General features: G+C 32.8%; 2 protein-coding genes across 3 annotated transcripts in view; one reads left to right on the top strand and one right to left on the bottom strand.

Moving 5' to 3' along the window:
• The window catches only part of LOC148625152 (endoribonuclease Dicer-L-like), a 30189-nt gene extending 4092 nt beyond the window's left edge, over positions 1-26097 (top strand). The window contains exons 2-17 of the mRNA XM_088568459.1: positions 6326-6421; positions 8926-9088; positions 10239-11656; positions 11951-12052; positions 12169-12326; positions 12908-13049; positions 13989-14064; positions 15061-15203; positions 15486-15662; positions 17095-17308; positions 17964-19936; positions 20467-20678; positions 21547-21805; positions 22328-22481; positions 23091-23166; positions 23776-26097. Of these exons, the coding sequence (XP_088424585.1) occupies positions 6326-6421; positions 8926-9088; positions 10239-11656; positions 11951-12052; positions 12169-12326; positions 12908-13049; positions 13989-14064; positions 15061-15203; positions 15486-15662; positions 17095-17308; positions 17964-19936; positions 20467-20678; positions 21547-21805; positions 22328-22481; positions 23091-23166; positions 23776-23941 (5529 nt within the window). The 3' untranslated portion in view covers positions 23942-26097. The remainder of the gene's footprint in view (positions 1-6325; positions 6422-8925; positions 9089-10238; positions 11657-11950; positions 12053-12168; positions 12327-12907; positions 13050-13988; positions 14065-15060; positions 15204-15485; positions 15663-17094; positions 17309-17963; positions 19937-20466; positions 20679-21546; positions 21806-22327; positions 22482-23090; positions 23167-23775) is intronic.
• Positions 2257-5149, bottom strand: LOC148625153 (uncharacterized). 2 transcript variants are annotated; one of them, XM_088568462.1, is made up of 3 exons: positions 4971-5149; positions 3394-3499; positions 2257-2786 (listed from the first exon to the last, which is right to left on the bottom strand). In XM_088568462.1, the coding sequence occupies exons 2-3, from the start codon at positions 3497-3499 to the stop codon at positions 2362-2364; spliced, it is 531 nt and encodes a 176-aa protein (XP_088424588.1). In that variant the 5' UTR covers positions 4971-5149; the 3' UTR covers positions 2257-2361. The 2 variants fall into 2 exon arrangements, with proteins under 2 accessions (XP_088424588.1, XP_088424589.1); XM_088568463.1 differs by lacking the exon at positions 4971-5149 and adding an exon at positions 4844-4890.
• Positions 26098-26300: the final 203 nt, after the last annotated feature.

Below are 26300 nucleotides of genomic sequence, written 5' to 3'. Positions count from 1 at the left end.
GTGTCACACACACTAAATACAACACTATTCAAAAATCCTGGGGAGAACACTGATACTAGGAGTATGTTTTTTGTTTTTGTTTGTTTGTTGGGGTTTAACGTCCGAGCAGCAATATTTCAGCTATATTCAGACGATGAAAATGAAATTGATGATAAAATGAACATGAAATGATGATGAAATGAAAAAGGGATGGGACAAAAGTACAATGGAGTCGACAAATTTAGATTGCCACTGGAAATAGGGAGAGGTGGGTAGGGTCGGGCAATTTATCCTCCTGTGGCGGAGCCCTATGGTTCCTACTCCGGGAGAATACCACAGTAGGGTTCTGTAACGTGCGAGGAATGTGACATCTTTCCCAACACGGTGCACCACTATGGTTTGCGGTCAGGTTTTCCGTATTATAGCCTGACAACCCCAGCATGTAACACGCCAGGGGTACCCCATTCCACCACCTGGGGCACACATCCCAGTTGCTCTGTGGGCAGAGCGCCCTAGCCCCCGGCTTGGGTTCTGAGCACTATTTAGTCGCCTTTTACGACAAGCTTACTAGGAGTATGTAGAAAATTATTTGACATTATTATTTACCATTCAAGCTCCCTGGGATTTTATCTAATGTGTTATACAGCTGGTCCAGTCTTACACAATTTGTGTCAGATTTACACAAAACTGACACCAATTGATGATTTCTTTCTTTAATCTTTCAAAAATATCGACAAACCTTATGCATATTGCTTCTCAAAATTGGACAGCTCTAGTTCATGTACAAATAACTTGGTCAAAAGTATTTCAAACTAATTAATGTTGATTTGCATGCACCTCTTGATACACAGAGGCCTGCTATTGCATGCAAACTTCTTGCAAGCACTGAAAACTCCATCGATCATTGTATTTTACCTTGGATTCTTAGGAGAAATCCCAAATTCACTGCAAAACCTATAGCATGTTGATAGAGTATTTCAGCCCTGCACTACTTTGAATTAGGCCTGTGTAACATGAAACTCTCCAGAAATGCAGGTTAATTCAATGCGCATTGGTATTTGCATAATGTGACAGGTTGAAATAGTCCTGCTCCTAATTATTTTTCCAACTCTTTTGTGAAATCAGTGTGAAACAAAATATTTGCCGATGATGCCTTTCCACATCTTTTGACTATATAATTGGTTATGAGAAAAGACATTTACTTCAACCCGGCCACATTTTTTGCCCCTGTCCCAAATCAGGAATTTCTGGCTTCTGTATGTCTTGTTTCATTTGCACTTTCAGTTTTTTTTTTATGTTACTGGAGTCTTATAGGGGCAATTACTTTGCTGTACCTGTGTATATGCTGTTTTGGAGCCAGCTGAACTTACAATGATATTAAAAAATGTAAGATGTTGCATCTGTAATTGCTTCCCTTATATCTTACTGAGAGATGATAAAAATCTCTCTAGGAAGTTGCTCACCACATTTTTATTATCATTACAGGAACTGAATGATAAAGAAAATACTATGTTCGGTTACAAAAATAAACCTGGATGCATAAAGCATATGTTTCTGGCATAAAATCTTGATTTTTCAATTTTTCACTAATTTTACCCACAAAATTTTCTTTAATTCTATTTACAACATCCCCTCCCAAACCTGAGATTCTGTATCCGCCCCTGTTTAATGACACCGATTTGGATGATAAAAATGACTGTCTAAGTTATTGTGGTTAAATTATGAAGAACTTGTTTATTTTTATCAATTAAATGATAAGTGATTTTTACTTCTTTAGAGCTGTGGACCTATGGTTAAGCCTGGTGAAGAGAAAACTTGACCTTGGGATAATTGAGTTAGACAAAACAGACAGAAAGATATACCATTGTTGTTTGTTATTTTCTATGTTGTTGCTTGGAGTATTATATATATCTCATTCTACATCATCATGATTTCTTTGGCAATTTATTTTCTGCACCAGGATGAAAATTTGTCAAACCGGAGATGAGCCACATGTTCATTTTGATCCATGGAGATCCCCAAACTATAGTCATTTCATACATTTACTTGTTAAATGTTAGCCACCTTTTAAGTTGTTTTTACCCCTCCCTTTGATCAATAACTTTTTAATTAATTAGAGTCATCTTTCTTTCTGCATTCAAGCATTTTTTTCTCTTTGAATGAACACAGAAGGTTTAGTTTTTAAATTATAGTTTAAAAAATAGGCATAAAAATACACTTTTTGTTTTCCCAAACCCATTCTCATGTTACTTTTAAGTTAAGCTTGATGAAACTTCATTGTTCTACTTATATTTATTGTTTAATATTTTTCATGCAAAATCATGTTGGGTACAAATGCATTTATTTTGCTTTTTCTAGGCCAATATGCCTCAATGAAATGTGTTATCTTTGGTTGATATGTGCATTATATCTACCCATGCTGTTTACTAATGCATTTTGGCTATTAAATAATGCAATTTGCATGTTGTTATATGCCTCGAAGTCCAAAATACAGGGCATGTTCTCTGGTGGTGTTTTACAAAATGGTTCAGCATTGCAGTCTGGAATATTGTCAAATGTAAGGCATCGTTGCCATTCAGTATCAAGTGCAGCTACTTGGTCATTGCATGCTGTACAGTTCATTTCTTGTGTAGGTTTGCAGGGCTTGCTGTGGTACCAGTATTTTGAAGGTACATGCACTCTTCTGTATGTACGATAGAAGGATACAGGCCTGTATCTATAGATATTTCTCCATCCATGCCATCTGTGCATGTAATACCCATATCCATCAACAGTACCCAAGCTTATAGTGGTAGTGAGGAGGAAAGCTGTAAACATTTCAAATTTACGTCTCCATAATCTTATGCTACATGATGACATTAATATCAATGATCATGTGACAGTGGCAGTATTATAATTAAGACAGAAATACTTTATTTTCCATGTGCTTTCATTAAAAAAATAATATTGGTAGAATATATTTGTACTTGTTTTTTCTTTCTTTTAAATTAGATGATAACATTTTAGACCATTCTATCGAATTACCACTATTCATTTCTTAAATTTAGTGGGAGAATCATGCATCTCACTACAGTATAACCTATCTAAACCAAACACTGAAAATGCCTGTCTAAACCAAACACTTTTTAAGTCCCTTTATATCAGTTTAAATGTATTTTGACCCCTTAGAACACCAAACACCGATCAAAAAGGATCAATTTTAGGGTCCAAAAAGGTGTACAATTTAGACAGGTTTTACTGAAGTGAAGCAAATGTATACATTATTTAAAGTTTGACCAGCCAAAAGATGTTTCAGGAATTCCATATTAATTTTGGTCTAAATTTGTTAGTATAAGTGATTTTCAGTTAGATTGTTTACCATAGATATAGTGAAAATAAATTTGTATTACGGTACCTCACTGTCTAAAATCTTACCTATTGGGTTGATCGTAGATACTTGTTGTTGAATGACTTGCTGTTCTGTTACTTTTATAATGGTGAATAGGACGATTGATAAGACTATGCAGTGTCTTAACTTCATCTGAAAAAAATATTAATGCTAAAATATAGAAGTCCTTTGATATTCTTATAATTTCTTGATGCTGTTTTTTATACAACTGCAGAAAAATGTGGTTGTTTAATGGTATATTGTTGTCATCATCCTTGTCCATAGGTACATTTGTACTTCATGTCCAGACAATATGGCCTAAAAATCACATGTTTTTACTAACCCTATGTTGTTCAATTTTTTGGGCCTACCCTAAAGATTTTTTTTGGTAGTTTTTTTTTTGGCAAGCGCAATTAAACATGTTGAAGTCTGAATGTGTCTCCGAACCAAACCAGTCAAAAACTGAAAATAAAGTATTTTCTACCTAGTCTTTTTAGAACATGTTAGCAGATACACAGATATTTGTTTTCTTTGCCTAACTTGAGTATGAGTGTATATAACTTAATGAAATTGTCTGCAAGATGTAGTACCATGATAGGAAGGCTGGAATTAAATTTGGGGTTTATGTTGAACTTTTGAAAGTAGCCTTTTCCTAATGTCTGAACAATAACTTGAGTGAATTTGTATGGATCTCTTAAAAATTGAACCACATGGTGTCATACCACTGAAGAATGCTGGGTTGAATTTTGGGTATTGGGACTTTTATTGTTTAGGTTACCAATGATTTCCTTGATATCCCTGGCAAAATAACCTTACTTTTAGTAAATGGATCACTTAGAAATTGCACTACAAATTGCCATACCAATGTAGAAATGCGGGCATTAATTTTTGGGGCTGTGACATAAACTGCTTAGGAACAAGGGGCCAGAAAAAATGCATTTCCTTATGTCTGGACAAGAACTTAACTATAAGTGAATGGATATCTTTAACATTGTACCACTAGGTGCTATGCCCTTTTTAAGGAAAGCTAGCATTTGAATTTAGGAGCTTATGACTGGAATAATTTAATAATTAGGTGCCAAAAAGGGGCTATGTAGAATCTGTTCAAATACTTATGGCACCTGTTTGTTTATGCATGCCCCAACTGTTCAGGAGCCAAGGTTTTTCAGTTCTGTGGTCATATCAACCTGCACCCTGGGAAGTATTTTGTTTTTTTATCACGTACATGTAACAGTTTATATTTCTTTTAATTCTACAATGATTTATGTATTTATTTGTCAACTTATATGTACGAATAATTAATGTGCATCCAGAAGTTATTTGAAATATAGTACAAAACTGAAAAGAAATATAACAAAATCTGAAAAAAAAATATCTTGTTTAGGAAGTGTGAAAAAAAGGTATCAAAAATTAGTGCTAGAAATATTGTGATTTTATCATATTTACAAATTGAAGGAAACTATATTTAATTTACAGTATAATGTATTCTAGTCTTACCTTTCAGTGTTTTATTCAGTAATATCTTGTTTGCCTGCTTTTTTCTTTAGAAATATTGTGATTTTAGCATATTTACAAATTGAAGGAAACTATATTTAATTTACAGTATAATGTATTCTAGTCTTACCTTTCAATGTTTTATTCAGTAATATCTTGTTTGCTTACTTTTTTCTTCAACCAGTTTTAATTTGAAGCTGTATTATGTTAATGATTGAATATGTGCCTCCTCACCAGTCAGTTACCTTTTGCTCAAATGACACATGAACATGTATACATATGGTCTATATAACAACTGCGGCAAATCTAAGCAAAACTCAAGTAGCCAGCAGTTTACTACGTGTATATATTATTAATTGGAAGCTGTTGCCAGTATTTGTCTCACATGATATATTTATGAATTTAAGGTTTTTCAGTAAAAGACAATTTTTCTACATGACATCCCTGACTCAAGTACATACACATGTACATTATGTATGGTAAACAAACAATGCTGCATTTAGAAAATGTTGGCTTTATTTCTATGAAACTTATGAGTCACACAGACTTTTTCAGTGTATGTTACTATACCAAATATGTTTGGATATTTAAATGTATGAATTGATACTTCCATTGGTAAAGTATGTGTATGGAAGTTACCAGTATTTTTAATGATGAATGATATGGGATTTTTTGCATATGTTTAGAAGGCTGAAATTCATGCATCAGTAATGCCTGTTTGGTAGAGGGGCTGATATTCCTAAGCCCTAAAATCCATAGCACACCCTAAATGAACTATGCCTTATGGTTGAAATTGAAATATGCCCAGATGTTGAAAGATATGATGAACAGAACATGATATGGATTTTTCCATATTACAATTAATATTACCCCCTTGATAGAGATAAACCTTAAGCATGCTGAATGCTCTTGGGTAATATCAGCGTCTCTAGATTGTAATGACATGCAGTATGGTCAGAAAACCCATATTATATTCTATATGCATCATATTTAAATCAGGTATTAATATATTGTTCCTACTGGTAATATGCCTTACATAGGAATTGGAAGATATTCTGGTAGACTTTGAAAGGAAAGAAAAGACTTCCAATTGATCTGTTGCACATAGCAAAAACTGGGTTTGAATGTTATAATATTTGATCAGTTTTATGGACCTTGTAATAAGTGAAATATTGCTCAAATATTTCTTACAATTTTTTTATGCTTAGCCAATTGCACATACAACGTTCAAGTATTTGGGGTCAGCTGAATTAAAAAAAAGTTTCTGACCTGGATTTCACAAACAAATCAGAGGTTGAGATTTTCCTCAAATCTTTGAGATTCAATTTCAAATGATTTGATTGGTTGAAATTTTAGTTGAGGAAAGGTTTGAGGAAAATCTCAATTTCAGATTCTTTATGAAACCAGGCCCAGGTACAACAATCATTTAAGATGACCAGATTTCCCTATATTTAACTGTTTTTTTTTGTTTTTTTTTTCTTTCAGATGGTTCGACTTGGACCTGATTCATCCAAGAGGCTCCCCAGACATCTTAGAAATGAAGACATACCTACACACACCTTTACACCTCCTACTTATCAGGTTTGTCACTAATACATTGCAGTTATATTGATAAGTTGTATTAATAAATAAAGCTCTTTGGTCAATTTCTCAACAAGTCTTAGTGTTTAAGATCAAATGTTTTGAGAGAACAATGGGAAAATGTGTTAAAACCTGTGATAGAATAAAAGAGTAATCAAGGGAACCAAGGTTATAGCGGTAATCAAAAGAATGCAATCCAGGGACAAAGACCAGGCATGGAAAACAGACATACACAACAAAAAACATAAAGTAACTAAAATCATACATACAAAGTAACAAAAGCAAATGAGGAACTTGGACTCCACTAAAAACTGGGAGCATGGACCAGGTGCACCGGTAGGGTAAGCGTCCTCTAAAACCTATGAATCTTTGTGAAACTGACAGCAGGAAGATGTTTATTTTGATTTTGATTTATTCAAAGAGAAGTATTTGTAAGCTAAATTATTTTATCCAATTGTTCTTTTGGTTAATGATCATATTTATTTGATTGCTTATCTATGGTGTGACTTTTTCCTCCCACTTTGCTCTTTTATTACTCAATACAACCACTTGATATTTTTTTCGAAAGCTGTCATTAGACCAGGTTATTTTGGATACATGTTAGGTCCTTGCAACATCTTATTGTTAAACATAGTGTAGACAAAGGCTCACAATACAATATGTGATCAGGCATGAAACATTATAAAGCGTGCATTGTGTTGGTAACAATTAGGAGGAAGCTGGTCTTGAATTATTTACAATGACAAAATTTTTACCTCTTGTGTTTAAATGTATTGCTTATTCCGACACGTGTTGAAAACTATGTAAATTTAAAAAAAAAAATTTATTAAAAGATATTTATGATCTTTTTTAAAATTCTGTTCCTTTGTTTTGTTTCCTCATGTAAGAGAATATTTTGTAAGCTATTTTATGTACAAGGAAATGTATATGAGATGAAAAAATATGTAACATGTTTGAATAAAATACCATGACAAAGTCTTGTTCAAGATGAACTACTTCAGTAATTTTTTTTTCTTTGCAAATAATGTTGAAATACATCCTAAAACATGTAGTTCCAAAATATGTTACTAAAGTTATTTTGTATCGATATAAAGAAAGAAATTTGAATTCAGCAGATTTTTATAGTTTGTTTTATTGTTATATTTTTCCACCACTGTCTCTGGTTAGGGGAGGATTGAGCACTCACAAACTTGTTTAACCCTGCAACATACTTTATGTGACTGTCTCAGGCCAGTACCCTGTAGTCTAGTGGTTGTCGTTGTTATGTTCGTTGTTACTATAGATTAGGTCAATTTCCCTCTTGTTTAACCCTGCAATATACTTTATGTGACCGTCTCAGGCCAGTACCCTGTAGTCTAGTGGTTGTCGTTATGTTCGTTGTTACTATAGATTAGGTCAATTTCCCTCTTGTTTAACCCTGCAACATACTTTATGTGACTGTCTCAGGCCAGTACCCTGTAGTCTAGTGGTTGTCGTTATGTTCGTTGTTACTATAGATTAGGTCAATTTTCCTCTTTTTTAACCCTGCAACATACTTTATGTGACTGTCTCAGGCCAGTACCCTGTATTCTAGTGGTTGTCATTATGTTCGTTGTTACTATAGATTAGGTCAATTTTCCTCTTATATGAATAGTCTCACTTCAATTTAGGGTCCTTTTACAGCTTGCTTTATGTTATGTGGTTTGCCCATCATTGAAGACCATGTTGTGACCTGTAGAAGTTAAACTTTTTCGTTGCTTGACTTTTGGTGTCTCATTGGCAATCATACCACATCTCCAATTTTTATATTATGAAAAAGATCGTATTTAGTCTTTTAACAGAAACATGTCCACACATCATTTTTATACCCCTCCATATGAAGTGGCAATTATAATGTGATCCCATCTGAAAATTTCCATGTCTGTCTGTCCTTCTACAGTTTCCATATGATGACTTGAGAATTTTTTTTTAATTTGCACAATTGTTAAGTACTTTAAAATACTGGTTAAGTTCAATTTTCAGCAAAATACAACATGTGGTCTTTAAATTGTGCCATTTTGAACATTTTGCCATCCCCCTTTTTTCACCATTATGTGGCGGGTTATCACTTAATCTTCCATTAATGCCCTATTTTTTGTTGTTTTGATTAAAAAAAAAAATATTTGTTTTGATGGATGAATACTTACTTTAATTATTCACTTGCCTATATCATTGTCAAGGGAGGTTGTTAGTATTTACCATGTTAAGTCTTTCCCTACATACCTATCACTTCAACATTCTTGAATCAACTTCCTTCAGTGGGTTTAACCAACCTTTAAACATCATTGATTCCTAGGTATGATGAAAAAATACATTATCTTATGTTGCTTAATACATTAAATACTACACAAAATAAACTTTGGTTTTTTAGCAGACAAAATGAAATTGACATTACCTTCATTCAGACATATTTTGTTATAACTGTACTGATTTATGTAACCAGTGTGTGTCTAGCACCAGACTTTATTCATTTCATTTAACTTCAGGTCGAATTGCTGGATGCAGCTCTACACAGGAACACTATTGTATGTCTGGGGGCCAGCTCTGGTAAAATGTTCCTCTCTGTCATGGTACTTAGGGAATTATCTTATCAGCTGAGGAAACCATTGGATCAGGGAGGCAAGAGGAGTATTTACCTCACAGATAATGGTTAGTCAGAATATGCTAAGGGTAATCAAGGGAACCAACATTCTAGCGAAACTCAAAAGAATGTAATAAAGGGACAAAGACCTGATATGGAAAACAGACATACTCAACAAAGAACATAAAATAACCAAAATGTTGCAAAATAACAAAAGAAAATGAGCATCTCTGACTCCACCAACTGTAGAAAATAGTAATACTGATTGCAAAGTAGCACTCCAGATAAGAATCATGCAAAATGCGATTCATGGTTAGAAAGCCTACATATTTTTATTTTTCATATTGTGTTTAAAATGTTATGGTAAACAAAAAGTAATGTGTGGCTTTTAACTGTAGAATTCAAAATTAAGGAAGATAACTCTGTAAATGACACTAAAATGCAATAGAAGCTGCTAGATTTTCAATGTGGATTATCTCTTAAGAGCAGACAGATTGAAGTGGATAATTATACATTTCATCATATAAATCTATATAGCAACTTAATAACAAAAATAAAAATGTATAGCCTATTTTGGGGTGTATTGCAGATTACAGAATTTGCATGATTCTTACAAAGGCTGTTACTTAAGTAGGGAGAGTCACAAAATTGAAGATTATAGTATGAAGATACATGTATAATGTATTATAGTGGAACAGTTATGAAATGTTAGAGATTTGTTTGAACATGTTAATATACATGTAGTGTAAGGGGACAATTTTCCTTGAGAACTGAAATTATCCCTTTAACAGTAAAAACCTGACAGAAAAGTACAATAACAGCATGATTTATGTTAAATTCTGTGCTTATTTGGTCCAATGGTAATAATTATCAATTATCTGAGGACAACTTTTTTCTGATTTTACTTTTGCTAGGGAAACCTAAAACAATGAATAAAAAAAACAGATTACCTGGTCATTACCTTGTCATTCTAAGTTGTTGACTGCAAACAAGTCTATGATACTGTTTTATTGCTCTTTCAACCCTAGTTTAAATCAAAGCTGGGTGCATATAGATTCTTTGATTCAGGTTGTTTATTAAGTCAACTCTTAAATCTCACAATCAGGTTTATGCTAAAGCATTCATCTTTGTTAAGATTTCAAGTAAGAAAATGTAATTTAGTAGTAATGACAAGATATCCTTGAATGGTGTACCCATTTTGTGTTATGTTTTTTTTAGATGCATTTGTTGACCAGCAGGTCCAGATCATTCAACATCACACTGATCTACAAGTCAGCCAACACCTCAACAAGGAAAGTATAGACTCCATGGCAACAGAAAAATGGCAGGATCTCATTTTCGCAAACCATATACTATTTATGTCATCACACATACTTCACTTCATCTTACAAGAAAGACTACTCCATCCATCCAATATAAATGTGTTAGTTTTTGAAGATTGTCATCTTGTTAATAAGGATCCTATCTATTCAGAAATTTTACAAGAAATAAATAGCCCTTCTTTAGACAAGAAACCTAGAATTTTTGGTTTAACCTCTTCTGTTACTGCAACAAGATGTCAAAATCCCTCCGAATTAGAATCAACAATATCTACATTAGAAACAAAACTTGATGCTGTTGCTGAAACATCTACACTTATCATGTCCCAGAGGTATGGTATATGGCCTAAGGAACAAATAATAAATTGTGAAAAGTATGAGGATACTACCGGTCTAGTCGAACTTTTAGAAAATATTCTTCTTGATGCTTTAGATTTTCTTGAAGATTTTAAAATGAAAGAAAAAGAAGAAGAGGCCGAAAAATCTACAACTGATCCATCACAAATTGCAAAAACAGTAGTATGTGAATGTTTAAATATATTATACAAACTTGGACCCTGGTGTGCATCAAGTATTGCTCAAATGTTTTTAACACAGTTGGAAAAAATGGAAAAACAAGAAACTGAAGCATTGGCAAAGAGATTCATTAAGTTCAGTGCCACACAGTTGAGAATGCTCATTACAGTGTTTGAAAACAAATTCACACCTGACTATGATGTAAATGAGTTACTACTTTATGCTTCTCCTAAGGTTCGGAAACTTGTTCATCATCTTAGAAATTATAAACCTGATTATGATTTCATGATAATAAGCAGTGAGGATATGGATGGCATGATGGGAGATAATGAATCTGACATGTCCGATGACTCAGAATTTGACGATTCAGATGCAGAAAATGATATGGATAACAAAAGGTCAAATGTTATACATGTTGCTATAAAAAAGGAAGCATCTGAGGAAAATGCCAAGAAACTGTCAGATCCATTCTCGACAGAAACTGAAAAATATCTCTGTGGTATTGTATTTGTGGACCATAGATTTGTAGCAATAGCTTTAAATAAAATGATTGAAGAAGTGTGTTCATGGGACGAGAGCTTATGCTTTATCAAATCTCATCAAATTACTGGTCAGAAAAAGAAAAATCTCAGGAAAGATGTGAATAAAAAGCAGGAAGACATTTTGAGGAAATTTCGCCTTCAGGAATTAAACCTCCTTATTTCTACAAACCTCTTAGAGGATGGAATAGATGTTCCAAGGTGTAACATGATAGTGAAGTTTGATCCACCTAAAGATTACAGGTCTTATAGCAGGTCTAAGGTAGTACATGCAGTTGTTTAATATAGAAAAAAAATAATGATATTTGTAAATAGGTAAAAAGAAGTAGTGCTTTGTATATTGATTTTTTTATTTTCGGTTTATTTGTATAACATTAAAGAACAAAACACTTAGAAGAACTTTCACAAAAATATTCATTGAACTTGCAATTGAATTTACTTGTGACTTGACAGCCTCGACTAGTATGATGGCATTATTTGAATGTAAGATACATTGTTATTAAGTGTACCTATAAAAGTCAAGTTTTCATTTGTATCATTTTGTTTTTCTTTTCAGGGCTTAGCCAGAGCCAAAGATGCAGAATATATTGTTTTGATAGATGACTTCAAAATGGACCCATTCATAGAAGATTTACAGATGTTTAAAGGTGTTGAAAAGGTACATGTAATATTTTGACAATGATAGTACATTTTACCATCATTATTTTTGATACTATAGCATCTTAAAATTTGGTGCAAAAAAGGGTGGTTTTCAAATATTTTTAAATGTTTTAGGTCTTGATAGGATGGCGACAGAACAAAGAAACAGAGAATCTACTTGAAGTCTATGATGATGACCTTGACTGTATAGAATTACTTCCCCCTTATCTACCTAATCCAGATATGCCAACATTCCAAGTTAACCTTTGCAATGCCATTGCATTGATCAACAGGTATTTTATTTTGCTCCTGTTGATGAAGAAGAATTCATAAATGAAGGGTCGCTTTTTAAAAAATTACAGAAATTTTAGGGATGCATTTAATTAATACATAATTTTCTTGATAGGTGAAGTTTTATTGTTATGTAGGTAATAGTACTAAAAATTGCTTATTTTGTAATGTCTTTTGCCAATAAAAACCCAAAGAAGCCAAAAATTGGTATTGGAATGCATCCTCAAATACATGTATAACAAATCATGCTGCTTTACATCTATATAGAAAATTGTTTATTTGTTTCTTGATTAAAAAGCAATGGGATAAGCTACAAAATCTATACAATTTATGTTACAAAAACAATACCAAGGACACATACAACGGGAAATCATTGGACGATGCCAGGAACATCAAATAGATAACATATAAAGAACAAATCATTAACCACAAAGAACCAAAAAGTACAAACAGTAAATTAAAGAGCAAGAACCTCAATCTACAGCTGGTGTGAACTTATATGCTCCAGAAGTGTCGATAAATCGATTGTTCTTTAGTTTGTAATGGTAAATAGAAAAGCATTTTATCCATTATTCTTTTTTAGATATTGTGCTAAACTACCCAGTGATGCCTTCACACACTTGACTCCAAAGTGTAAAGTTACTACTACTGAAGTGAATAATGCAACTATGTATCAAGCCAAACTTAGACTCCCTATTAACTCACCTATCAAACAACAAATTACAGTGAGTATTCAGTATTTAGATATGGTGTAATATGTTTTATTCAATGGACTAACTAAAATACTGGAATAAATTAGAAAAATATTGTTACGAATTATCACAGCATTAGTCTCCAATATGTAATTGTGAATTATTTTAATGTCAATTACCTGTTTTCTTAAAAATTAAAGTTCAGTTGTTTTTCTTTTGTTTTTTTTTTAAAATGTTCTTATAAACTAATACATGTACGTGGATTTTTTTTTATAAAAGATACATGTACTCTGTAATGGTTTACACATTTTTACTTTTTAAAATTATGGAATGTTATGAAGATCTTTTATTATATATATTTATATCATAGATACTTTGACCCCGTGCAGGTCCAGGTGTTAAAAGAATAGGCCTGCAGCAGCGCTAAGCTTGTCGTAAAAGGCGACTAAATAGTGCTCAGAACCCTAGCCGGGGCTGGGGCGTTCTACCAACAGGGCAACTGGGTTGTGTGCCCCAGATGGTGGAATGGGGTACCCGTGGCATGTTACATGCTGGGGTTGTCAGGCTATGATACGGAAAACATGACCGCAAACCATTGGTGCATTGTGTTGGGAAAGATGCCACGTTCCTCACACGTTAAAGAACCCTACTGTGGTATTCGTTAGGAGTAGGAACCATTTTGCTCCGCCACAAGAGGCTAAATTGCCCGACCCTACCCTCCTCACCTTGTTTCCAGTGGCAATCAAAATTTGTCGACCCCATTTTCCTTGTTTCCCATCCCATTTTTCATTGAATCATTTCATGTTCATTTCATCACCCAATTCATGTTCATCGCCTGAATATAGCTGAATTATTGCTGCTCGGGCGTTAAACCCCAACAATCAATCAATCAACCAATCATAGATACTTTGTATTTGGGGAATGCATGGTTTTAATTTCTTGACTTCACTCATTAAAGTATTTTAATTTTAGAGTGAACTGATGCCTACAAAAACATTAGCTAAAAGAGCTGTAGCACTAAAGATGTGTGAAATTTTACACAGGGAAGGTGAGTTATTGTCCTTGTTGAAATATTGTTAAAAGAACCTCGCTTAATGGAATATTTGAGCTATTTGGTGTCATAGAGTACACCTTGTCGGAGATGAATGTTAGAATATTTTCCACTTTTTTTTAGTGGGTATACACACATGATAGAAAATCCTTGTTTTTTTTAGAAGTATGTATGTTATGATGTCACCTTCATAAAGGATAATTAATGCTTCTTGGTTTTTTCTTTACTCTTTTAAGAAAAGCAGTATAACAGCATAAAGGCATTACTTAAAAATAAGCATAGCAATGGATTTTTTAAATCCTAATGAAGTTAGTGTAAATGTTGTTCAAACAATTTGTTTCGTTATGTGACCTTTAAAAAGGTACAAGGTTTCTATTCGTTACAGGCAGATATTTTTCCGGGGCAGCAGCTATAGTATATTTTATACTACATGTACTACCATATATTAAAAATATAGAAATAATAATAGAGAATTTGTATGTTTATTTTACCATTTTTAGAGTGATTTATCATGTTTTAAGTACTAGTCCATACAAAATTCAGTCACTGCCTGTGGAAAGGTGATTCATGATGTAGAAGAACCAATGGATCAGATGATTCTTTTTGGTCTACATATACTATATTTTTATGTGATAATAGTACTTTCTGTATTTAGATCTGTACTTTTGAGAAAGCTTCACTTTAACCTCCTGAAAATCAACCAAATCAAACAAAATCAAGAACTATAACTCTTGCGAAGGGCTTATTTCATGTACAGTCTATATAAATTTTATCTCAAAAGTGCAACCCCAAAATGAAAAACTAAGGCTGGTCATGTGATCTATAACGGTTTCTGAACAAGAAATAAAACTAAATTCGCTGGGTTTTTGACATGCATGAATTACCTCCTGTCTTGATCTTTATAAGACTGCTACTTTATTATTAATTTATTTCCCTTCAATTATGAGGTTTTTTAATGGTTGTTAGAAACTCTTAAGATTTTATTACTTTCAGGTGAGCTTGACGATCAGCTTGCTCCGATTGGGAAGGAACTATTTTCTATTGAGGAAGAAGACAACAATGATTGGGAGGATGAGGATATTTTAGGAGAGGCTAGACCTGGTACTACAAAAAGAAAGCAGTATTATATCAAAAAAGTAAATAGAATACTTTAATAATTCATCATGATTCATAATTTATTGTGTTGGAGATTAATTTAAATTTGTATTTTTTATACTCTGTTTTATTAATTGTGTTTTTAATATTGTTACACATTTATTGATTTTGTTATTTTAAATTTTAATTGCCTAGAATTCATTGCTATTTGCACATAAAATTTCCTATTTTTAGTTGTAAAAGTGAAATAATGAAATATCCAAGTTTTATTGTCAGCAAACTTTGATATTCCAAAGGTATTAACAATCTTATATATTTTTTAGACTGCAGTTTCACTCCATAACAGTTTTCCTGATAAAAACACCACCAACATGTACCTGTTAAAGATGAAATTGACTAAGCCTATATCTGATGACCAAAATACTAGAGGGAGAAAGCTAAGTGATCCAGAGGAGACACCTAGAACATTTGGTCTCCTGACTTCAGTCAATATTCCAAAGGTAATATAAACAGCACTTTTTAGTAAGCATATAGTTTGTGCATAAATACAACAAGTAGAAAATAATTAAAAAGTTATAATATGAAACCTGTCTAAACCAAATAGTTATAATATGAAACCTGTCTAAACCAAATAGTTATAATATGAAACCTGTCTAAACCAAATAGCTGTTAAATAGTAATTATATCCCCTGCAAACAAAGTTTCACCCTGTCTGTCTTTCTGTCTACAACTATTTTCTAAGTAGCTTGCAGCGATGTTATGAAACTTTATGGGATGTACTATAACCACATAGAGATGTGGATACTGTCAGGAATATATGTATAGACAAAAATTGTAGAAATGCTGACTGTTGATGTTAGGTGTTTTTCAGCAAAACTTGTTCTGATGCATTGTCCGCAACTCCTCCTCAATAACTTGCGGTATTGCTATGAAACTTGGTGGCATGTTAAATTAGCATATTGGGATGTGTATATTGTCAGAAATTTATGTTTGGTCAAAAATTGTAGAAATGACAGCTGTTGGACTTGGGTGTTTTTCAGCTAATCATGGGACTGATGTGTTGTCTGCAACTCCTCCTCAATTACCTGTATGTATGTTATGAAACATGAGGGAATGTTACAGTACCATATGTGCATATTGTCAGGATTTTATGTTTGAGCAAAAATTGTAGAAATGATGGCTGTTGGACTGAGGCGCTTTGCAGCAAATCTTGGTTCTGATGCATTGTCTGCAATTCCTCCTTAACAACTTGCAGGATTGTAATGAAACACAATGGAGTGTTAGATTACCATAGAGATGTGTGCAGATTGTCAGAAATTTATGTTTAAAGTAAATTTGCAGTCATATCTTGTAATTGTGTTGTCAACAACAAAAAAATAGTACTGATTTCTATTTGGAGTTTGGTGTTTTAGAATAGTAGCAAATTTGTGTTTCAAAAATGCTTAGTCTGTCCATCATTAAAATTGTATCTAATATGAATTGTGTGTCCACATTGGTCCCCAAATGTACAGGGTTCAACAGGCTGTGGGGAGTATTAGCCCTGTTAGGGGCAATGTCTAGTTATTGTTTGGTTCAGGATGCAGTAAGCACAGTTTACTCCTGCATTAAAACTGATATACACACATGGGTAGATGCCTTGATGGAAAAAGGTTTCAATGTTCAATTTAGACATATATTGGAACAGTTGAAAGATCAAGTACTGTGATATATAAAAACAAAGCCTTTCAGAATAATCATTTTCCAAGTATGTCAAACATAATTTAGTTTTTTTCAGAGGCTCTGCTACAATTTTACAGACCTTCATGCAGTTAAAATCTGCTTTAACATAGTAATCTAATAAGTAAACTGGCTTCTGAGTTCTATCTCAAAAAATATTTTGAAGAAGATTTGTATTCAAAAAATTAATCTCTTCTTAACATAATTCTTCTTCAGATGCCAGAATTTCCAGTTTATACCAGATCAGGGGAAGTAACTATTTGTATAGAATTATTGGCAGGTGATATCCATTTTACAGAGGAGCAGACTGGTAGGCTGTCAGAGTTCCATAGATTTGTGTTCAACAATGTACTGAGACTTGAGAAAGATCCTATGGTATTCTCTCCTTCACTGGCTGAATTAGGATACTTAATCATTCCATTATTGAAAGGTAAGAGAAAATTACAGTCTAATTTAAATTAGACCTACTAATTGTTCCGTTCAGTCACTGCATGTAGGATTTGACAACACTTCATTGTACTTTTTGTTCAGATGATTTCCAGGTGCTTTAGGTCTTTCTCTTTAAATATAATTTTCACAATTATGAAAGCTGAAATCTGATAGATTGTTCAGAGACCTTATGATCAACACTTACACAGAAATTTGAATGGATATTTGTTGGTGCTTACATGCAGGGACTGAAGGGAACAATTTGTAGGTCTCAAATAAGATTGAGAAACTGTTTTAATGTGTTAGTACACATATTATGGACAGTAAAAACATGTACAAAGATTAAAGGAATGAGTTTATAGGGTTTATACAGTATAGAATACAATAAATAAGAAGAGCACCAGAGAAATTGAAGAGAAACTCCACAAATTTCAAAAACACTAAGTCATTACATAAAATTGAAGTAAAGAACTGTGCTGTGTGTTCTGTCATGAAGTTAATACTACTTAAAAGATAACAGTTTTCTTTTAGTGCAGATCAAATATGCAAATATTGGCAGGATAATTAATCAGAGCAGGACTATCATAAAATTATTTAAAGTAATGTCTGATATACATGCTTGTACATATATTTATGATATTTCTTTTGTTTTAAAGACACTCCTACTAAAGAGCCTGAGATTGACTGGAAGTTTATTGGTAAAGTAGATGCTTATAAGCTTCGTCAGAGAAGAAACATCTATGATACAGAAAGGGAGGTGTTTGAATTCAACCAGGAAGAGTATGAAGATGCTGTTGTAATGCCTGGATATAGAAATATTGATCAACCTCAGCATTTTTATGTTGCAGAAATCCGTATGGATCTTAATCCTGCTTCTCCTTTCCCATCCCCCGAGCTGTATAAAACTTTTGCTGAATACTACACCACTAAGTATGGCCTTTCAATAACAAACTATGTGCAACCTTTGCTGGATGTTGATCACACTTCAGCACGTCTTAACTTACTTACTCCTAGATATTTGAACCAGAAGGGAGTTGCTCTGCCGACCAGTAGTGCAGAAACAAAGAAAGCTAGGAGAGAAAATCTTCAACAAAAACAAATTTTGATTCCAGAACTGTGTGAAGTACATGTCTTCCCTGCATCTCTCTGGAGAAAAGCTGTTTGTATTCCTACCATTTTGTACAGGATGAACTGTTTGTTAGTGTCAGAGGAGTTGAGGATAACAATATCAGAGGGGGCTAACATTGGTCAGATCAGTGTCCCTGAAAATCACATCTATGAACCCTTGAGCTTCTCTTTCCTGAAAGAGTCAGAAAATGCTGTATTTGCATTAAACAAAACAAATGATGATGTCCAATCAAAAGAACAAGCCGATGGCTTGCCACAGAGTTGTGCTTCAACTGATAAATCTCATTCCAATGAAATAAATGGTACCGGTGAAAATGGTTGTGAATCAACTTCTGTGATGAATGGTGAGGCTAGTTCTCAAACAGAAACAGTGAAAAGTGAAAGTGTTCAGTGTGAAACATTCCAGGATGTTGATAAAAATGTAAATAAAGGAAATGAGGAAACTATTGAAATAGTTGATATGGGAGGTGATGATGCTCAGTCTGACTGGTTGTCACATCAACCAGACATATTAAATGGTGCTTCCAACATGTGTGATGAATTTAACAAATTGGTGCTATCAAAGTCAGAAAATGAAAACAATATCAACAAAGAAATAGAGGAACAGATGAATTCTTCTATACATAGAGATGAAATGGGGACCATGGAATATGGAAATGGAGTCACAAATAGTGATGTAGATATTTTTGCTGAAGTTGGTCATTTTGATGATGGATCTCAATGCAAGAAAAAGGAGGAAGAGGTTGAAGTTACAGAAGAGGAGTTAGACCAACTGTTATCATTTGATATTGACATCACAACAGGGCCTTTCATAGGCCCTTCACCATGTATGATCTTGCAAGCCTTGACTATGTCAAATGCAAATGATTTTTTCAGTTTGGAACGTTTGGAAACTATCGGTGATTCATTTCTTAAATATGCTATTACTGTTTATCTGTATTGTACTTATCCAGGGGTTCATGAGGGGAAATTGAGTTACCTGAGAAGCAAACAAGTCAGCAATTGTAACTTATATAGACTTGGAAAAAAGAAAGGACTTGCTGAATGTATGATCTCAACAAAATTTGAACCTTATGAGAACTGGTTACCCCCTGGATATCAGATCAATGAAGAGAAAAGAAAGGGACCAGTGCCAAAAGTCTTGTTAGCAACAAAGGTAGAGAAACTACACTCTAGTGCTTCTACAAACAATTTTTGCGACTCAGGTGTTGACAGTAATGGCTGGGACCACTCATTGACACATTTCGTTAAAGAAAGTGAATTCACCAAAGAATTGAAGGAAATCCAAGCTAATGTTGATGAAGATGATGGAGCAGAGTCAACTGAGAGTTTGATTCCATACTGCTTACAAACACTTCATAGCCTGCCTGACAAGAGTATTGCTGACTGTGTAGAATCACTGATAGGATGCTACCTAACCAGCTGTGGGAAGAAGGTTGCTTTGAGGTTCATGTCTTGGCTAGGACTCAAAGTTCTGCCAAAAACAAAGACGAAAGGAGAGGTATTATTTAGAATTTGATTTTTTGTCCTTGTTTTCTCTTCATATTTTAGAATTACGATAATTTCCTTTTTTGCTAAGTATCTGAACCTAACCCTTACCTAAAAACTTTTTTGCACTTTTTTCCAATGCATTCAGTATTGACTTTGCTTTTATCAACATCGTTTCACATCCATGGTACTTAGCCATGGCAACTATACCCATGTAGCTTACATATTTGATAGAAACCATGACGTTAAAGGCTCCATTGGGGGCATTGGTGTCCGGAAAATTTTTAATCACTTTTATATATCAAATAATGATGATTTTTTGTGTATTGAATTATAGTTTACTTGTCGAACCAATAAAATAATTAAAATATGAAACATAGTTCACTGATCACACAGTTCACCAAATAAAATCAGATTTGGGTATTAATTAACAAAGGGAGAATGTGTCAGCTATCTTTTTAAAAGATAGTACTTGTTTTCTGTATGATATTAGTATGTTAAAATAGCCTCTGACATAAATTGAATGTTTTTTCCTTGAATCAGAATTCACCAATGGAAACCCAGTCATTAGCTTGCCCCAGCACTCCATTATTCCTTGGTGAACCAAATGCAGTAGACAAACTAGAACATCTCCTCATTGGATTTGAGAAACTAGAGGAAAAGATCCATTATAAATTCAGAGACAGATCCTACCTATTACAGGCATTTACACATGCTTCATATCATTACAATGCAGTTACTGATTGTTACCAAAGGTTGGTTTTTTTAAGGGACAGAAGGAATATGGTGTAGTTTGATAAGATTTGGCCAAATTTTATAGGAACAATTAGTTGTTAAGATAGAATTCAGTGTGAAATTATTATTGATTATGATTACAATATGCCTTTGTTTTCATGCATAGTTGAAACAAAATAACTGAATAAATTCTGGTTGAATCCATATATTTTATTTCCTGTTGAAACATACACAGGTCTGTAACATTGCTAGATTATGAAAAGTTATGCTCATAAACTGGCTAAGCATACAAAGCCAATCTTCTGGTACAGCACTTTGCATTCTCAAAAAAAAAGGTGGGCAATCTTGTAAATTTCTTTTATTTTGGTCTGATATTGAAAATTTTTATTTGATTTTCAAATTTTGTGCAATACACTGTCCAGACCATTTCTTGTGTCCACAATGAATTGTAAGTCCCTACATTTTTAAAGTGTGTCAAAAACTCTCACACATGCCCCAACTGTTCATGGTTCCTCTGCTGTGCTCTGTGAAGCTTTTTATTGATTTTTTGTTGTTATGCTTCATTTTCAAGCAACAGATTTAAAATTATAAAAAAATCAGCAAAGGCTCATTAGATATAATATTTTGAAATATAATGAAATACATGTATATATATATATATATATAATAAGCAGGATTATTTTTATCTGAAATGCATTTGGCTGTTCAAGCATTTAAAATGATGGATAATAAGCTTTCAGAATTTATAAGTTTTATTTGTTCAAGGATTGTTGTTCTGGTTATAGATGCATGTATTAAGAAAGTAATAATTTAGAATTAAAACATAGGAATAAGTTTCTCCAATTATACTTGGTAGTTTTTATAACAAATTTTTCTACTTTTATTCAGGCTAGAGTTTCTAGGTGATGCCATACTGGATTATGTTATAACGCGCCATCTTTACGAAGACTCCTGTAAATATTCACCTGGTGTCCTAACAGACTTAAGATCTGCTCTAGTAAACAACAATATCTTTGCTGCATTAGCTGTCAAATGGGACTTCCATAAATTTTTCAAGGCAATATCTCCGCCACTGTTTAATGTGATAGAGAAGTTTGTGACCAGACAAAAAGAGCGGGAAGATGAGATTGATCTTGATGATGATGAGGTATTTAATTCATATTTTTTAATAGCAAGTCAATAACAATCCATACCATAAAAATGGAGATAAAATGGATGAAATGAATAGCACATCTACTACAGTGTTTTCAGGAGTTGCCGTACAAGGCAGTATAAATGTGATAATTTCTTTACGTTACGGCAGACAGATTTAAGAAGTTTTAAGAGCCTTAAATGTTTTGTTTTATGATTTGGAAATCGTAACTCTTCAAATTTGTAAATTTCCTTTCCATTACTTGCTTGCTGTTTCTTTGAATACTTGTTCAGACATCATTGTGGTTAAAGCAGTTTTAATTCTTACACTTTGTACGCTTTTGTGTTGAATTTGTATTTTGTAGAGATTTAGTCTCTTGCTTAATGCTTTAATATTTCAGAATGTTGTAAATGTGCAGCGTACAAATTTTATGTTATGATATTGACATTACTGATAAAAGGAAGGTATCGGTTTTAGAATTTCCGAAATGTTGTATATTAGAATTGCTTGTGTAGTTTTGGTTATTATCTATAATAGGAAGAGAGTGATGAGGAAGTAAGGGTAGAACTAGAAGTTCCTAAAGCTCTTGGTGATATATTTGAATCTCTAGCTGGAGCTATCTACTTGGACAGTGGAATGTCACTTGATGCTGTATGGAGAGTTTACTATAGAATTATGAAGCAACAAATAGGTAAGACAATACAAAGAAATGTGAAGAAGATCCAGCATGAATTACATGTTTGTTTACTGTCACCAGTTGGCAAGAAAATTTTTGAGAAAGTATACCCAGTTAAAAGTTATCTGAAAGCCTGCATAATTCTAATGAAACTGTTTTAAATCTAAACACCAAGCAAAAAAAAAAAATCAGAATTTTAGGCATTACAAGTAAATTTATGAATAATGGAAACACAATTGCTTTGATCTGCTATCTGACCTTATCAAGAAAGTAATTGGGTCAGATAGCAATAGACACGCACAAGCTTCTGTAATAGATATGCACTAACTACTGCAGTGGATATACTTTTTTAGCAATGCAAACCAAAACATGCATTTAGTAGTAACTTTAATTTCGCTATTGTAAATTTATGTTCGTTGTTCAGATAACATTTTGAATGGACAGTTTATATCAGACTTGTTGTGGTAGGCTCATCTGACATGAACCTTTATTAATTCACTATCAGAAACAAAAGGTCATTTATTTTATATGTATAGAGTTTTGGTGTGATATACTTTTACCATCTTCTTTACCTTTGAGTACTATAAATGTCATAATCAATATACCTTTATAACGACTTTGTAGAAAAATATCTGAAGAGTATTCCTAAATCACCTGTTAGAGAATTATTAGAGATGGAACCAGAAACAGCTAAGTTTGAGTAAGTATTTGTCTTATGACATATGTGGTGTATATACCGGGATTTTAAAAATAACCTGATTGCTTTGCTTTTCTTTATAAATGGGGAAAATTTTACAATAATATTAGTGACATTGCAGATAGTCCCGATTTATAAAAAATAAAGATTTAATTGAGTACCCTAGCTTTGGTGTTCCCAAGATGTGTTAAGTTGTTTGTCCATCTGCAACACATTTGATTTTCTTGGTAAAATTCGAGAACTCCTTGACCAAACATTTTTTGCATTTTTAATACAATGCTTTGGAGCATAAATACAAGTCATGTATAATTATAGTAAATAATGCATTTACTGAAGGGGTAAAAATATTACTGCAAACATGGTAATTTTTGTCATTGCTTATTTTTGCGGATCCTATGAACATATTCATGGGTAACAATTTTCACAGTTTCAAATAATGGTTAGATTGGTATAGTATAAAAAAATAAATTTCAAGGGGACTATTTTTTGCACTTTTTGATCCACCGCCAAAATAATGCAAATTAGTACACTGAACATTAATTCCTTTACAGAAGTTTAATATTCATTCATAGTGTCTGTTGTGCTCCACTTACCATTTCTATTTACTTGAAGGAAGCCAGAGAGAACGTTAGAAGGAAAGATTAGAGTTTCAGTAAATGTGGTCAGCAAAGGTGTGTTCACTGGTGTTGGTAGGAACTACAGAATTGCAAAAAGTGCTGCTGCCAAAAAGGCCTTGAGGGGAATTAAAACTATGCAAGCACAGGGACTAGTGCAATAAGGGAATGTGCCATAATTCACATTATTTATTCACAAATTATTTTTTCAATCATCTGTCTTACCAAATGTCACAAAACTAAGTCAGACTTAATAGATTTATAGTAACATTATTATCTATATACAGCATACCGGTAGACTGTTGAATTTACATGTACATTGACTTGGTTTTAGAAACGTGTATTTATCCTCTGTACATTTTTTTTCTCATTAATAATAAGGCTGAAAAAGATATAGAAAAATACATTATGTGAGGATGAAAGAATCTAACCATGAAACATACCGGCCATTTTCATACAGCAGTCTTTTTACTCTTATAATGTTATATCATTATTTTTTCTACACCTTGCTGCCATAAATTCATAACACTGAGAATTACTGATAATAATGGTTGGATTGGTTGTCATAAGAAAAACTTTCTTTTTTTCTTTTTTCTTTTTTTTTTTTTTTTTTATTATCACGTGTTTTAATGCATCTGTTTGTCCAAATTATACCTACACCTAGATTGGATTAATTTTCATGGCTCACTGCAGATATACATAGTGATTTATTTATATTTTTAATGAAGTACATGTATTCCGATTCGGTTAACACAAACTGTGAGTAGCTATAGAAAAATCTTGGTCAGAAATTGTTATTTGAGAGTATTGCCTGAGGGAGGGTTATAAATTTCAAACAAGTACCTTTGTATTTCTAAATGTATTCCATTGTTTTTTAAACAAAAGTCCATCAGTTGTGTAAAAAAAACCATTCCATTATTTATGCATTTAATTGTTTTTTTTTTTCATTATATACAATGTATGCTGTTTTCATGTTGTATATATCTTTTTTAGTAGATTTATCTATGAATGTTTTGTATAAGCATCTTGTTACAAATAGTTATGTAAAAAAGATATATTTAACCATCTACAGGGAATGTGTATCTGAATGTGCTATGTTCTAGTCAAAGTATATGTTTCAATGAATTTTGTACCTGTACATTGATGATAGGCTGTTGAAAGTGGTTGTCTTTATGAATATTAGACAGGAGGTGATATATGATTGTCAAAAATCTCATTTATTTTAATTTTTGAAAGAGTTCTATCCTAGTTAGTCACTTGGCTGGTGCTTTTATGTGATGAAAAATATATGGATTGTATATGAAATTGTACTTTGAAAAAGTTTTTGTTCTTGATTTAGTTCATTTAAGAGGGAGATAAATCTATGGATTTCTCCAAGATACAAATCTTGATATAGAATGGATTGTACTGTAATTAAAAATATGACGTGTATGAAGATTGAAAAGCATTGTTAGTTCAGTGGGTTTCTATTCTACCATTGGTAGTGTCTAACCTTTAAATGGATTGGAACATAAAATTTCTTATCAAAGGAACTCGTAACATATTCATGTACTTTGTGCAGCATAATATTCCATGACTTCTTCAGTTTATTTTATTCCATCCAAAGCATGTTATACAATTGTATTTCAACTGTATTACTATATATCATTTTGTAAATGCCATTGATTCCTTTTTAATTGCTACATTTGTTCACTAGAGTATTTTTCCTTTGAACTGCTAGCCAAAATTCTCCACAGTTCAGTCTCATATTGAATTAACTCTACTTTTTGATCCAATGAGAAAATGTAATCCAGGTAATGTCCCTTTTTTAAGGCAGGTGAGAGAATTTTCTATTCTTGTAATCATTTTTTTCTGCTGGTTTGTATTACATTTTGCATGCATTGTGATTAGTTACACATTCAAACTTTGTCCAACGGTAGGAACATAAAAATTATTTTTTAGGTTGAACGTGATACAATGAAGATTGAGCAGTTTAGCCCCTCCCCCCTTTTTTTTTATTGTATATGATTTTTTTATTGGTATAGAGTCCTATTTATGGTTTTCTTATATAGTTGTATTTTTGTCCAGAAATTGAAAATGTTATACTTAAAACTACTGTGCCTGTATTGAAGGGGGTTTATTTTGTATCACAAATCGGTAAACAGTGTGATTGACATGTTCTGTAATATTTCAGTTAGGACTGTTAATGTACTGTTGTAAGTGTCTCCATTGTAAGTGCATATTGAACTTACGTTTATGTGAGTCAGTGTCAGTTTGATGTAGAAATTATTTTCAAACAATATTTATCTGATAAAAAAACAGGTCTACCTGTTTGATTCTATCTTTGTCTCTTTTTGTAAACATTCCTCAGTTCCTATTACTGACCTTTAGAGGCATAAAAAACATAAATAGCTGATGCATTTGTTAGTGAATATGGAGGTTGTTTTCTGTTCCAAGAAGAAAAGTCTTACCCTTGCTGTGCACTGGGTCAACAATTTTTGGTAAAGTCCTGGCTGCTTATGAATTATAGCTTTCTGTGTGTTC

This window comes from Perna viridis, chromosome 2, assembly GCF_037379345.1.
Source record: "Perna viridis isolate PV_CMFRI_1.1 ecotype Kerala chromosome 2, ASM3737934v1, whole genome shotgun sequence".
In the NCBI taxonomy this organism is placed as follows: Eukaryota; Metazoa; Mollusca; class Bivalvia; order Mytilida; family Mytilidae; genus Perna; species Perna viridis.
This window is presented reverse-complemented; position numbering and strand designations above follow the sequence as displayed.

Coding starts and splice junctions, on each gene's coding strand:
- LOC148625153 (XM_088568462.1), bottom strand. CDS start 3,499: ATGAAGTTAAGACACTGCATAGTCTTATCAATCGTCCTATTCACCATT. Junction 2,787..3,393: donor ATCTACGATCAACCCAATAG/GTAAGATTTTAG, acceptor AAATGTTTACAG/CTTTCCTCCTCACTACCACT.